General features: G+C 33.4%; 2 protein-coding genes across 7 annotated transcripts in view; one reads left to right on the forward strand and one right to left on the reverse strand.

Moving 5' to 3' along the window:
- The window catches only part of LOC110704157 (type IV inositol polyphosphate 5-phosphatase 3-like), a 28,845-nt gene extending 21,065 nt beyond the window's left edge, over positions 1–7,780 (forward strand). For all 5 annotated transcript variants that reach the window (XM_021881939.1, XM_021881938.1, XM_021881941.1 and 2 more), the window contains 5 exons: positions 445–629; positions 808–916; positions 4,579–4,721; positions 6,229–6,463; positions 7,293–7,780. In XM_021881939.1, coding sequence (XP_021737631.1) covers positions 445–629; positions 808–916; positions 4,579–4,721; positions 6,229–6,463; positions 7,293–7,319 — 699 coding nt within the window. In that variant the 3' untranslated portion in view covers positions 7,320–7,780. The remainder of the gene's footprint in view (positions 1–444; positions 630–807; positions 917–4,578; positions 4,722–6,228; positions 6,464–7,292) is intronic.
- A 420-nt stretch (positions 7,781–8,200) lies between these two features.
- LOC110704159 (dehydrogenase/reductase SDR family member 12-like) lies at positions 8,201–13,481 on the reverse strand. Of its 2 annotated transcripts, XM_021881943.1 has the most exons (10): positions 13,356–13,481; positions 13,166–13,227; positions 10,268–10,387; positions 10,048–10,147; positions 9,782–9,862; positions 9,593–9,642; positions 9,348–9,498; positions 9,207–9,263; positions 8,820–8,941; positions 8,201–8,575 (listed from the first exon to the last, which is right to left on the reverse strand). In XM_021881943.1, the coding sequence occupies exons 1-10, from the start codon at positions 13,410–13,412 to the stop codon at positions 8,365–8,367; spliced, it is 1,011 nt and encodes a 336-aa protein (XP_021737635.1). In that variant the 5' UTR covers positions 13,413–13,481; the 3' UTR covers positions 8,201–8,364. The 2 variants fall into 2 exon arrangements, with proteins under 2 accessions (XP_021737635.1, XP_021737636.1); XM_021881944.1 differs by lacking the exon at positions 9,782–9,862.
- Positions 13,482–15,667: the final 2,186 nt, after the last annotated feature.

Below are 15,667 nucleotides of genomic sequence, written 5' to 3' on the forward strand. Positions count from 1 at the left end.
TTGCTTACAGTTTCGACTGGTCCATGAACTATGTTAATAGAATCTTATCAAATTGGATCTCAATTGTTTCTTCCTTAATTTCATGTAACAACGACATAATTTAATATTTAACTTGTCTAGTTTCTCGTTATTTGTATTGATATCAATTACCCATCTTAATAAAGTTATTCATGACTTCCAGATGAGCATCTGTATGAGTTTGGACTTTTAACCTGCCCAATCTGCTTTCCCTTTGAGAATCTAGTAACTCTTTTTGTTCCCCTATTTTTTACAAGTATAAAAATAAGCCTTGGAGCTCTAGTCTGTCTTATTAATTTTGTCTATTGATGGAATTCCTTTTCCTGTATATATATATAGAAGGATCAAACATTCTACTTGCATCTTCTGCCTCATGAATTGTACCTTTTATACCCATGCAATTTATACTTGTATTTTGATTTACAGGGAGCAGTTTCTATCAGCATGTCGATATATCAGACTCTTTTCTGCTTCATATGTACTCACCTGACATCTGGGGAAAAGGAAGCTGACCAACTAAAACGGAATGCTGATGTGAATGAAATACACCGAAGAACATATTTTCGCACAGGTTCAGGTCTTGGAGTTCCTAAAAGCATTTATGATCACGAGTAAGCTCAGTTTATTCACACTTCTTGTTCTCAATTTTCTGCAAGTGAATTTTTTTCATTACCTATAGTTGTATGTTGGTGCACAAATTTGGAGATCTGGGGAGTTGGGGTAAAAGTGCTGCTAAAACTATATTGCTTCATCTGATACGTGGCATTTCTTATGTGTTCGTCTTTACAGAAGAATAATTTGGCTTGGGGATTTGAACTATCGCATCAGTATTTCATATGATGACACACGGAAGCTAATATCTGAAAAAGAATGGTCCAAATTGGTCGAATGTGATCAGGTATGAGCTAAGATAAATTACTCTCTGAAAAGAATCAAATAAAAATTTCTCTCAATCACTAGCAAAGTTTAATCTGTTTGAAACTTCCATATTTTTAAAATCACGTGGAATTTGAACTTAGTCTTCACCTGGCATGATTTGACATAATTGTTTTGATCTTTTCTGGCTCTAGTTTCCAGTGCTTACATCTGCAAGAACATGATTTTATGAAGTCAAGCTTTTTAGTTTTTTGTATTTGCAAATGTTTTTGATCCTGATGAGAATGTCCATGCATTGATGCTGACTTTATAGATTTATTTTGGGCTGGTAGGGTTCTATGTTGTTAGTTTAGATGAACTACTACGAGAGGGGGGGGTGAATAGTATTAGGTTCCAATCGCGGAACTTAAGCGGAAATAAACAATTAAAACGTAAAGGAACTTAAAGCACACAACAAGTTTTACGAGGAAACCGTCCAGTGCCTAACTGGAAGTAAAACCTCGGCCTATTGGGACTTATAAACAAATTCCACTATAATAGGCAACTCTCCTAGTACAACCTATTACATAGACCTTTGCTTTGCAAGTTCCACCACGGACACTTGACTATATGATAGGACACCTCCTACCAGACCTAAGACACCTCCTAGGACCCTTTTCTCCCTTTACCCAGGACACTTCCTAGGTGACCCAAGACACCTCTCAGGTTCCTTTCACTCACTGTGCACTCACAGCTACCACTTGAATTTTAGAGAATTCAAACTCATACACAAGCGTGAATTTAAGAGAATTCACAATCTCACCCCAAAACCAATTACAACACAAAGACACACTCTAACACATAAATGGAAAGCTACACATGAAACCCGAAATCAAAATGATAAAGCTTTAACCTTTGGCAAACTTACTCTTAAGCACTAAGTGGTTTTCACGCTTAAAACTCTCATTTTGCTAAGCTGAAGTACTTCTGTATTTATAGGAGTTTCTCAGCTACACAAACTAGGATTTTCGCAAACAAGATAAATCAAACAGAAATCTGATCTTTTCTTCTTTAAAATCGAAATCAAAACAGATTTAATTTCGCTTTATCTGAAAACCATTTTTATCAAATTCGTTTTAACTAAAAGATAGAATTTTAAGAAAAAGATAAAACCAAGTTAAATCAGATTTTATAAGATAAAATCAATTAAGTACTTTTTCATAAAACCAAAGTTATCTTTTACGAATTAATCAGCTTGCCAAGCTTTATCTGATTTCTAATAAGTTCCATGCACAACAACCATTAATATGCTTACATCAACCTATAAAAACAAACTTATCTTTTATACAACTATTAAGTTATGAAGTCCATCTTTTTCGGTTGATATCTCGATCTTTGCACTGATCCTTGGTTATTGAGGCTTTCCCTAGCATTACACCGGAACCAGGTTGTTACAACCCGTTTTGAAGTTCCTGTTGAGAAACTTCGGGAAGTTCCATTGCTGGAACTCTTCTTCTGTCTTTACTTATCCTCTTGGATCTTCTAAAGTTCCTTTGTCTCAGTTCCTACTTCAGCCACTGCTTACTGAACCTGCAAACATCACAACACTAGAAAATCCTTATTAAAAGGAAGTTTGCTCAATTCTTAACATCATCATCAAAACCTCATAAGGGTCAACATATGTTTTAGCATGATTTGAAGATCGGTTATGGCATCTGATAGTGCCTCATTTGTGAATGGTTTTATGCTGACCTGTTGGTAACATTGGCTGTGTAAACTAATCAGCTTACAACTGTTGGAGGATTTGGATTGTTGAGCATATATAAAAAGTTAAAATGGGAACCCAATTTTCTTCAACTCTCTGAATTGGTGGCATTATCATTTTGTTAATTTTGAATCTGCATAACCATAAGTTGTAGCTTTGGCTCCAGGCAGAAGAACTTGTTCTGTCACACCATGTTACATCAGTCAAGAAGAATAATCATTGTAATTAATGTTTTTTTTTGTTGGTGATGTTTATCATTAGGAATATGTGAAAACATAAACGATGAGAGAACACTGGGGCTACCTTGAAAAGAGTGAGAGGGAAACTATGGAATTATCTTTACTGGTGCTGGTTTGAAGAGAGAGTTAATATACTACTACCCTAGCCCAAAATTAAGTTTTTCTTTGTTATCTACTTCTCTTCAGCTTCCTTTGGGGGGGGGGGGGTGTGGGGGAAGGAATTTGGCCCCATTTGGTTTGATGTAAAATGTTTTCATGGAAAATGATTTTTTCATTTTTTACCCCATTTTCCTTTGTTTGGTTTGTGAAAGGGTGGAAAACAGTTTTCCCAATGGTGGAGAATTGCGTCCTTAATGATGGAAAACATTTTCCTTTACTAAACAAGGGAAGCCACATTTTCCTCCCTCCTTACTCCTTTTAACTTCCCTCTCATCCATCCTCTCATCAAAATTCAAGTTCTTTTGACTGGCACTATAATAAAGTGAACTACTATAGCTGCTACTGTCAATCATAAATTCATAACATGTAATCACTCACTTTTGGAGACGTTAATGCTCACTTAATTCCAAACTAAGAAATTAGAGAAAAAAAAAAAGAGAGAGAAAAGGGCACAAGTATAATTTTTACAAATCCAATGAACCAATCAAATTTTTTTTGATCAAACCTCTTGTATGAGTTTTGTTAACAGTGAGAGGTGAGAACTATCCTTTCTTGTCCTTGGTGAATTCACAGTTAAACTTTGTTGATAATGTATATGTAATTTTTTTGGTAAAGAAATAATGTATAAAGATTCAACTCCGATTCTAAAAGAAAGCTTTAATTTTGTATGAAGCTCATTGTACTGCTTTCCTATTTGATATCATTATTCATTACTCCTATTCTTCTAAGTATTGGAGGTCCACCTCTGATCATGATGGATGAGTGAGGGTTTGGAGCGGATTCATGCAGATTACTCCCTGTGACAATGGAGGGGATATTTTCTGTTGAACCTTAGTTTGATTTTGACATGGAATGGTTGTCTGCTGCTTTGCAGTGACTGAATATTAGTTTCCTATTTGTCTGAATAATTTTCATATGAAGTGCATGCTTATTCATGTTTTCCCAACTACAGTAGATTGTTGTAACATTTCTAGAAGAGAATTAAAGTGGGGGGGGGGGGGGGGGAATCCCTCTAGCGAAATGTTAAGCATTTGTGGTGCTCAAGTAATATCATCCCAATAATAAGATGATGATAGTTGCAAATATTAGATAGGAGTATTGATTATGGATGTTAATGTTATTGTCTCATTAATTTTGGCATATGCATTTCATGAATATGAATTCATATGCATATGCACTTCATGAATAGAGTTGTAGATTCTATCGAGTGTATTTTGATCTTCTCTTGTTTGATAGAAGATGCAAGCTTCTAACTAAGCTAAAACATAGTTAGTCATTGCCTTTTTGTCAACCTTCACATGTTGCATACCTGTATCATCAAGAAAATGAAATATATTGAGTGGCAATTTGTAGTACTAAGTTACAGAACCTGATTGATGTAAATTAGTATTCATCACGTAGTGTTCAAAAGAAAACAATCATGTAATTCCAAAGACGAATTACTACTTAGGATAAGATAACTTTCTGCGAAAAACTTATTTTGCTGACAGGTTGTTCATTATGGTATCATTATTATTAACTTGGTGACACTTATAATTGCAGCTTGTGAAAGAGTTCAGAAAAGGTCATGTATTTGATGGATGGTCTGAAGGTATATTAAAATTTCCACCGACTTACAAATATGAGATGAATTCTGACAATTATTATGGAGAAGATCTGAAAGTGGGGAGACGTAACCCAGCATGGTACGAAATTATATTATCTTTCACTAAATAAGTTGGTGCCTTGTACAATCTTTGCTGATTTTAGCTTATATTTTCAATTCCGCTTTACTTTCTTTTTTTGCGTCTTCCCCATTTTATGTAGCTTTTTTTTTTCCTTTCTTTCCAAATCTTCTCAGGTTCTTCTATTACCTTCCCAACCATCTTGAATGGTCATCTAATATTTTAATAAAGCTCATCCAGTCCCCCCCCCCCCTCCCCCACCATTATTTCTTTTTTCCTTCTATATTGCTTTGTTACATGTTATCTGTTAGTGTTTGCAAATGTAAGTATTCTAGTGATTTGTTCAATCAGTTATTCAACAAATCATGTCTTAATAAAATTTGGAAATATAAATTAGTTGAACTAATCTATACAAATTGTAAAATTACTGCTTCAAAAAAGTAAAAGAAGTACTTCCTCTGTTCTTTTTTACTTGACCTGTTTCTTTTATCACGCTTGCCAATGCAAAACTTTAACGATCAATAACTTAAATTCTCCATAAGTAAAAATTATAAAAGTTATATATAATGATATTACTTATTGAGAAGAATCCAAAAACATTATACATGAATATATTTTTCCTTACATATTATTTACAAAAGACGGTCAAAGGAGGGGTGGTGAATAGTGTAAAAGTCAAAGCGGGTCAAGTAATAAAAAACGGAGGAAGTACAATCTAATCTAGTATGGTGCTAGACTTTGTAGTCTGCACTCTGCAGGATGTATCTCAAGTAGACATATGTCAGTGTTTCTACTGTGATGTTTTGGTCATGGTAAAAATAATTGGTGTTTCAATTCAGACAAGACTGCTATAAATAAATCTTGCAGAAATTATTTTATAAAAGAGAAGATTGCGGTGAAGAAATATAGGGTAAAATATAACCAGTGAATATTTACAACACATTATGTCTGCACACTCATAATGAATGTGTACCCGAATTTCTGCCTAGGCTAATTTGTTACTTCCTATTTGTTACTAATTTGTTCCTAATTTGTTACTTCGTATTTTGTAGTATTTCATGATTTTTTTTTTTTAAAAAAAAAAAAAAAGGGTTGGGTAACCAATTCTCTCAATGAGTAATCATTCTAGGAAATGAGGAAGTTTTTTCTCTTCACTTTTCACATAAAATCAAGTACCCCTCTTCCTTCAGAGTAATTTTGAGGAGGAACTTTTCACGTAATTGTGCGTGATTTGTTCTTCAGAAGATCAACGAAAAATATTTTCCATCAAGCATAATAGAGCCTAAATGTATCATTTTTTCTTAATGAAGTCATCAGTAGCATGTAGATTGTGCTACATATTGATTCTATGAACGTGTTACTATTTTCTGCACCTTTACTGTTAAACATGCCTGCCTTAGGCAGGCTCTTAGCAGTAAGTTCTAAATGCCAACAGTGATATATCCTATATTGCCTTGCAACATCACTAGTATTGTCCAAGAAAGATACCTTAGCTTGGAAGTACTGTATTGACTTGTATGCTTTTCAGGTGTGATCGTGTCCTCTCATTCGGAAAAGGAATAAAGCAGCTCGATTATAGAAGATGTGAACTTATTTTTTCTGATCATCGACCTGTCACTGCAATATATGATATTGAGGTGGAGGTGTTCTCTCCTAGAAAGTTACAGCTGGCCCTTACATTTACTAATGCAGAAGTGGAAAATGAAGATATTGTGTTTGACCACAGAATGAATGCGGCATTGAGCCACTTGAGACCGAAAGAGGCAAGTAACAAATCTTTGTTTCTAATGTAGTGATCTTCCTTGGATATGTAGTGGCCTGGTAGGTTGTCTGTGTGATTATCAGCTCTTTATTTTTATTGTGTGTTTCAAGTAGAGAAATATTCATAGCGTAGAGTTATCGCTGATTAACAACACAACATTCATTAAGTACCTATTTACCAAATGTTAGGTCTGTTGTGGAGGCAGCCGTGCCTTAATATCAGGAGGAATAAAACTACTCTAATCTGTTGTATATTCTGTAACACTGGAAAATAGAAAGAAAATGCTGCATCCTCTTGAGTGTCGGAAGATGATCAAGAGTGTGTTTTACATGTGACATTGTATTGTCCACCACTCTTCACTTGCCCCTTTTCTCTTTATTAGATGCTCAAAGTGCATGAGAAAATTCGATGTATAGACACGGTGATATAGTACTTTAGTAGTATTTTTTTTTTTTTTCCTTAGTTTTTTTTGGACATAGGCTAAGGCAAATCAATTGATACAAATTATTAGAAAAGGAAATTGTAGTACAGCAACATCCTTTCACAACATCATAACCCCCTCCCCCCGTTCAACTTGTGCTCGATCCACATTTAGGAGATTAGGACAGTGTGCTATTGAAGTAGTTTGGCTAGGTTATTTCCGTGATTGCACACATATATGGATGTCTCTTTTGTGCTTCCTTGCAACATATGAACTATATTGCACGAGTCCATGGAAGAAGTAGTATGTAATATCATAAAATTGAGACCCTTAATTTTTATATACAGTATAAATCAACATAATAATATTTCAGATTATTAATGTTTATAATTGTTTCGATCTATTGCAGCAGGACATGCCTGGTTTGGCTCGTTGACTTGGTGGGCCGCGTTTGAACTGGATCCAGTGACTCGGTCTATCTCGTGTGTACCATTCGAGTGTTCAGCATTCCTCGATGGTATAGTACATTGCAGGTCGTTTCCTCCATCGATCTGTGATACCTGTACAGGTTTTGACAAATAGGCAAAAGCTTGAATTTGAGAGTATCATCATTCATTAGACATTGATATAATTGTACATTGATGAAACAACCATATTATGTGTAAATTTTTGTCTAAATCTAGGATTCCATATATTGTAATCATAGTTCACACTATCATTATGCGGCTCTAGTTTTGTATGTTCCTTAACAGCTCAGAGTTCAGATGAAATTTGCTCTTGCAGTTGGATGAATTATGTAACTTGTATGCCTATGATGTTCTATGAATAAGCAATAAATGCTATCTTCAACTCTTCGTTGTCCCCAAAGGTGAATCATATATCACTTTTGTTGTCAAACTGTATTAACTCGAGTTACCGGCTTTTCATTTATAATCAGGGCAATGATATGTGCATCTCTTACCCACAAATAAGCATTTATTCCCTCGGTTCCTTGTTATTTGTTGTGTATACTGTTTTGGGTAATTTCCATTCAGTACACAAGGAATTTGTTCTATTCATATTATAAATTTGACAGGTATCTTCAACAAAAGTTATTAAGCCAACAATGTTCTTACTTTACTTTCAGAAAATTATACTCAAGTCATTGTTGTATTCATTTGAAAATAAAATTAATAAACCTTCCAATAAGCAATCAGTGTTTGATTTTTATTTTAATGTAAAAAATATACTGGAGAGACACAATGAGGAAAAATATAAGGGAAATAGCATTTTTAATTATCAAAAAGTTATTGAATACAACCAAACGTAACAAATAAAAGGAACAAAGGGAGTAACATTTTCTCATTATAATTCAATATCTTTACTCCATTATTATGGTTTTAATATTTGTTAGTCTATAAACCTACACAGACCAAGCGTACAGAGAGCCAATTATGAAAAAGAGAGATGAAGGTGCATTCTCGCACGCATAATTATTTGAATTATGATGGAATTCCGGACAAAGAGCGAAGGTCCTCAACGATTGAATCAATAATAGAATGAGATCCAGCAGTAGCTGCAAATGGCAAGTGCTTAGGTGCTGCAGCTCTGTCAAAGTAGAATCCACCAGGGACCAATTTCTCTTTGGGTTGTAAAGCCAACCATATTATGGTATCAGCACCTTCTTCCCATGTTCGAAGTTTCCCAGAAAATCTAGCAATTATCAGTAAATATTACCAAGTCATTTAATCAGATGTCAAACAACTAAAATTTTCTGATGATCCACATTTATCAGGATAAGCCTTGTATAAAACATTAATGGTCTATTAAACTGGACTTTAGTTTCCCAAACATATCATTATTTTATCATAACTCATGATATATTTTAATAGGCCAACTAATCTAAAGATAAATGTGTTACCAAGGTAATCAAAATACAGCAAACTTCAGCTCTTACCTTTCTGAAAAACTTGGCAAACTTTTTGCAACTCCAGGTGTCTCGGCCCAACCTGGATGCATTGCATAGAATGCAATGTTCTTATCCTTGTACTTTTCAGCCCACTTTTCTGTTAAAGCAACCTGAGACAAACACATGGTGCACATACTGATTTAAAAATATAGCCTGTTCAAAACAAAAATGAAGAGATCTGTACGCATGAATGTATATTGTCTTAGTTGAAGGACAGCATTTTAGAGAATCTAAGAATATGTATACGATACCCTACACCACAAAGTTTTGGTATTTGACAGAAATTACTTTGATCAGTTCACTACGGTGAGGATGATTATACAAATGGTGAAATCAGAAAATAGATAAAATGTGAGCATGAATACTTTTACTGACCTGAACACGCTTGTTTCGAGCATACTGCATCACCCCATCAAATTTTCCCTCGCTGAACTTCATTAGAAAGAAACAGTCACAAATTACACCTGCCTCTTATCTATACAAATGAAGCTAATCTTTTACTCAAAGATAAGTCACCTGCAAATCTTTTGTCAAAGGAGAAGTGTACATCCCACCAGAAGAAACTGTAATTACTCGTGCATCAGGGGCAGCCTTCTCTAATAGAGGCAACATCAACTCTGTCATGGCATAAGTTCCCAATACGTTCACAGCAAAATTTAGCTCAAAGCTGAAAGGATACCAATTGAAAAAGCTCTATTAGCAATGCAACTAAAAATGAATGTTGTAGCATTTCTCTTAACCAAAAGAAGCATAATTTTTACCCTTCAGAAGTTGTGATACGATTATTTTCAAGAATGCCAGCATTGTTGACCTGTAGCAGTTAAGCAAATTAGACAAGTAGCATTTAGAGTCATATGAAGAAAGTGAAAAGGTTATAGTGCAATAAAACCCAAATGGTGTAAGATCTTAAAAACTAAAAGAGATCCTAGTTCACATGAAATTGAGCTTACCAAAACGTGAAGAGGGGTACCCTTTGAAGCAAATTTTGCACTGACCGACTTTATTTCACTCAAAGAAGATAGATCACATATCTACGCATGTAATTTAGAAGACAATTGCAATCAGCAGATTTTGAGCAACAACTATTGTCTTTTAAACAGTTAATAATCAAGAGATCCCAAGGAGTTCATGGAAATAACAGAAAATATATCTGAAACCAGATCAATAATTGACCCTACAGTCTCTAAATAACACTTTTATAGAGAGTGACCTACACCTCCAAGTAAACATTCTGGTTTCCGGTTTCAGTTTGGATTTTAGAAAGAGCAGCTTCTCCTCTCTCTTTACTACGGCACAGCAAGTAGACAGATGCTCCTCTGTTGACAATTATCGATATAACATGACCAAAAGACCTCTTAGTTTCCATATAATCAAGAACTCGGCTTTCTGGATTAATTATTGAGATAAGCACAAAGTTCTGAAAGCATAGGGAATACCTTGAAGCAAGGTCCTGAGCAGTTGCAAACCCAATGCCACTATTTGCTCCAGTAACAATACAGTTCTTTCCATCCAATCTCACCTTCATATCTTCGGCTTTAAAGTTTTTAGAATGTTCCCTAAATGATAAACAAGTATTTTAGAACTTTAAGAAGAACCAAATCACTAGGATGATCATAAGAATATACAGAGGTTTTTCAGTGCGGCAAGCCACATGGTGCGGCACGGTTACTTGTATTTTAGGGTTACTTGTATGGGTTACTTGTATGGTGTTACTTGTATTATGAGGTTACTTTTATTGGATACTTGTATCGTGGGGTTACTTGTATGTGTTACTTGTATTCTGAGTAACTCCAGACCAAAATCTCATACCAAACCAATAACACCCTACAAGTAACCCTTGATCAAAACCAATAACAGCCATACAAATAACCCTAAAATACAAGTAACACCTGACAAAACCAGTAACACCCTACAAGTAACCCCGACCAAAACCAGTAACACCCATACAAGTAACCCCAGAATACAAGTAACACCTACAAGTAACCCCTGACAAAACCAGTAACACCCTATAAGTAACCCCGACCAAAACCAGTAACACCCATACAAGTAACCCCGGAATACAAGTAACACCTACAAGTAACCCCTGACAAAACCAGTAACACCCTATAAGTAATCCCGACCAAAACCAGTAACACTCATACAAGTAACCTCAGAATACAAGTAATACCTACAAGTAACCCCTGACAAAACCATTAACACCCTACAAGCAACCCTTGCCACACCATGTGGCCAGCCACATACAAAAATTTGAAAGAATAATATTATCAAGTTTAGAACATAAAGTATGAAATTTCTAAAAGTAAAAATTGATTATACAACATAAAATTTCTTTTCTTTTCATATAAGAGGAAGGAAGAACAGGAATTGAGTAAATAAGCTCAGCTATACACAGATGAAGTTCAAAAGTTCAAGAGAAACTCTAACTGCAGATAAACAATCAGATATTCAATTAGCTAAACATTAGATGAGAGTTATTTTTCAGAGTTCACACTTCACTCATCAATGCAGGCCTTTATATTAATTAACATTCTCTGATGGTAGCTAATGAAACAAATCAAAAATTGACTTGACTTTTATAGCTTAGATGGGTAATATCTCTCTACTGTGTGATCAATTTCGGTTATTATCATCTTATGTATTTCATGCTTGTAAGTTGTATTGATGATAATACTGCATTTGGGGACAGTGAGAGGTCTAATGAAACAACTTACAAGCATGAAATACATCAAATACATTCTGAAATTGATACAAATACTACTGCATTTGGGGATAGTGAGAGGTCTAATGAATCGATCAGTTAAAAAAAAAAAAAAGAATAACCGGAAAACCCTGTATATCGAAGTATCAAACCTTAGAATGATGATGCAAGTACACTCCCACTATCAGCCCAGGACATCCCAAAGATTAAGTGCAAATACTTCCCCCTCGTAAAATTATAATCATCTCCCTCATGCATGTATCCTTTCTTGTCCATTGCAAGTTCTTAACTACACAGCTTTTGATCGAGTATATTGGACAACAGTGAAGAACCCTCAGACACTCCCATGGATTCTTACGCCTGTCATCCCACCTTACTTCATTTTATCATTGGTTTCACGGTATAAAACAAGATTAGTGACAAAAAAATTAAATTGATCCCACAAGACTAAATAAATCATCTAGGAAGCATGGAAACATTTGGGACATGAAGATTTCCCGTTTACGAAAACCCATTGCTTTCGTGCTAATGCAGCCTAGAAATGGGCAAAGGTTGAGGTTTCCTGTTTTTTAAAACATTAATGTTACTGAAGCTCAAGTCGTTTCCATGCTACACAGTAAACATTAGGTCCGCAGTCCGCACCAGATTATAGCCAACAAATTGGTGACCAATTGGTTGAACATAGGAAGTGTCATTTCTTAGAAATTCATAGGAATTTTTTTTTTAAGGTAGAAATTCTTAGGAATTTCAATTTGTATAGTTGATCATGATACGTCCGATTTCCCAAGGGAAGTTGCTTACCTAGGAACAGAAGTTTTACTTACCTATGGTACCTTGGTAAACAACTTCCTCCATTTTGTGGGAAGAAAAAAATTCCTATGAATATGTGAAATTAACAATTTCTCATGCTTACACTTCCTAGGGGAACTCCCACTTCCCATATTGCTATGTCAACCACATAAACAACTAAACAAGCATATAGGAAAAAAAAAAAAGAAGCTTCAGCACCACTTACTGTTCAATGACAAGAAAATTCAATATGTATTTTTAATAAAATGATTGTTCATCTACATGATAAAGTAAATTACAAGCTTAGGCTAGACAACCAACGATTATATAGCTAAAAACCAACAACATTTCAAAATTAAACATCCCCACTTTACTATCAACCACATAACAAAATAACCAAAAGCTTCTATCAAAATCAAAATAAAAATAAATTATTGTAGCTTAGGTAGCTAGGTCATAAATTATCAGTCACATTTTCCTATGTAAGAACTTAAGCTCTCAAACCCATGTACTACTTCCGTTTTATATAATTTGCAACAATTAGATATTTTTCCTCTTTATTTGATGTCAAATCGTTGCAAATAACATAAAATAGAGGTAGCATTTCAGAATATAGCATAATTTAACAAAAAGAACCTCTCCTAGTCTACCCATCCATAACTTAATAACGGCATGTTAGAAAATCCAATCATAAACCATAAAATACGACGAAAGATTATGACTTACATACAGTATAGCAGATCACAGTAAAAACACAATTTCTACCAATGTATGACAACTAATTCAATGCAACAATATCAGGGAAACACACTGACAAATGGAGGTCAACATTTAAATTATTACTTACATGAAACCAGCCTTGGTGAAGTTTAGGTATCCATACATCCCAAAAGCTGCTGATCTCCAAGCCTTCATTTCCCAAAAAAAAAAAAAAAAAAAAAAAAAAAAAAAAAAAAAAAATTAAATCAGTTGATTAATTAAAATTTGAACAATTAAAGCCAAATAGGAAAATAATTGCACATTTAAAAAGAAATTACCTTGAGGAGAAACATGATGCAATGCGTAAGAGAAATATGAATATGAATTTGTATCATACTCTTTTACATTACTTCTATTTACATCAAATTGTATACATTCATTAACTCATCAATCAATAAAAATGTACGAATTTATAAGGGGCTTGAGAAAATGCCACGTAACAAGTATTGCCACCATTATCCTATTTTGGGTTACCAAGCATATGGGCCAGTCAGGCCCGTTACTGAACACTTAAGAATTTTTGGAGCAGCCCATCATTGTTAACAAGTAGTTTTGATTATACTAAGGCCTATTTTTTTATTAGGTAATAATAAGATGATAAAGGCATACGCATAGTGCACTTCAAGCATCCAATGAATACGGAGCATAAAATCAAAGAACATAAAAAAAAAAAGTAAGGGTCTGTTTATATTTACTGAATTGAGCTGAACTAATTGGAGCTGAATTAACTGAATTGAATTGAAATGAATATTTTACGAGAGTAGGAAATTAGGAGCTGAACTGAACTACTGAACTAATTTGAACTGAACTACTGAACTAATTGGAGCTGAACTGAACTGAAATTAAGTTGAAGTGAATAGACCCTAAATGAAAAGAACAAACTCTAATTAATATACCATCGTCTTAGTTATAACTCTTATGTTAATTGGAAATATTCATGTTATTTGGTATATAGTATTAGGCTTGATATTCAACACATGCATAGTGAGCACTGTATATACGCCTCCACCATCATATTTGCAAATAATGTCAATTCTCTTAACTTGAATTTTATCAAATAAAAAATTATTTTAATAAATTATAATCATTTTCACAGTGTCTAATTTTACTTCATAAATTATTTTTATTTTAAATTTAAACTTATCTAAGTCCCAAAAACATGAATAACCCTTATTTTTCTTGAACTTTATATCTTTTCCTAGACTAGATTAGAACTTAGATCTTATTGTGCACACCTTATTTCCATTTTCAAAATTGTCTAGAGAATAATAAGTAATGATAAAGGACAAGACATACATTTGGTTTATCCATTTCAAAAATTAACATTAAGAAGAAAAACATCATGTATAAGGTTTACTTTTTAATGTTAGATTTTATTTGAGTTTAATATTACAATGTTGTTATGTTAGAGACATTCACAGAAAATTGACAAAGACATAAAATTAAATATAAAAGACGAATTGTATGATGGTATATAATATTTTCAACATATTATATAGCAGTCGTCAAAATATAAGTTATTAAAAAAATATTAATGGATAGAGAGAAATTAATTGGACTACCTTAAACACACACTCTACTCTCTCTATCCTCTTCTTCTCGTCTTATCTTGATTTCTTTATTGACCATCACTACTTGTTACATGATAAGTCAAAAAGATGTCCAACATTAAAGCATGAGTTTGGACTTGAGATACTCTTAGCTGTAGACTTATCACCAATTCACCAGTCAAGTTTGGTTTGCTCATTAAATTCATACCACTTTTCAAACTTAGTAGCAAGCTGTGAGCATGACACAAACATCAAGTCAAAGCACATTCTATTAAAATAAATTATCTAAAAAGAGCCTAAGAGAAATACAGTACTCAAACTTTTATGGAGTACGTAATTCTATTATCAATAAAGAACATACACACCATTCAATTGTCATATCTTACACTTATTTTAGTTATTATGTCGGATAACAATACACGTAAAACACACTTAAATGTGTTACACAATCCAAAAATAGTGTTTAATATATATATTTTTAGACACTCGGATACCAGACTTGTCCTACTTTGACACAATTATCTTTACAATAATTATACACGCCACAACAATGATGTTTCCTATATTATTTTCACATTATAAATTAAAGTCAAAATTAAAATGATATTTAAAAATCATTTTTATTTTATAATCTAATTATTAAATTGTTAATTTCTTTCCTATAATATATTTTATAATTTGTACTTTGATATATCAATGCCCCTCAATTTTTGACCAACATCTTACAATATCCGTTTTGTGTTCGTGTGTGTAAATTACACACTATTCTCTTTACCAAATATTTGCATATACATAATACTAATTTTAATTGATTTAGATATTTTTTATAACGGAATTAATTTAGACATGTTAATAATGCACTGGACTAATAAAATCAAGCATTATAAATATAAGATAAGAAAAGATTTTATAAGATTTAAAATGTAATGCTCCAATTCCATAATTAAATCAAATTAGATAAGATATAATTAATAAATTCAAATAATTTAAATATTTATAAGTGCAGCCGTGCAGGTGATGAGAATTGATCAGAATTGATT

Source organism: Chenopodium quinoa, unplaced genomic scaffold (genome assembly GCF_001683475.1).
Source record: "Chenopodium quinoa cultivar QQ74 unplaced genomic scaffold, ASM168347v1, whole genome shotgun sequence".
In the NCBI taxonomy this organism is placed as follows: Eukaryota; Viridiplantae; Streptophyta; class Magnoliopsida; order Caryophyllales; family Amaranthaceae; genus Chenopodium; species Chenopodium quinoa.

Coding starts and splice junctions, on each gene's coding strand:
- LOC110704159 (XM_021881943.1), bottom strand. CDS start 13,412: ATGATACAAATTCATATTCATATTTCTCTTACGCATTGCATCATGTTT. Junction 9,264..9,347: donor CTTTGACAAAAGATTTGCAG/GTGACTTATCTT, acceptor TTTCTAATGAAG/TTCAGCGAGGGAAAATTTGA. Junction 8,942..9,206: donor CTCGAAACAAGCGTGTTCAG/GTCAGTAAAAGT, acceptor TGTTTGTCTCAG/GTTGCTTTAACAGAAAAGTG.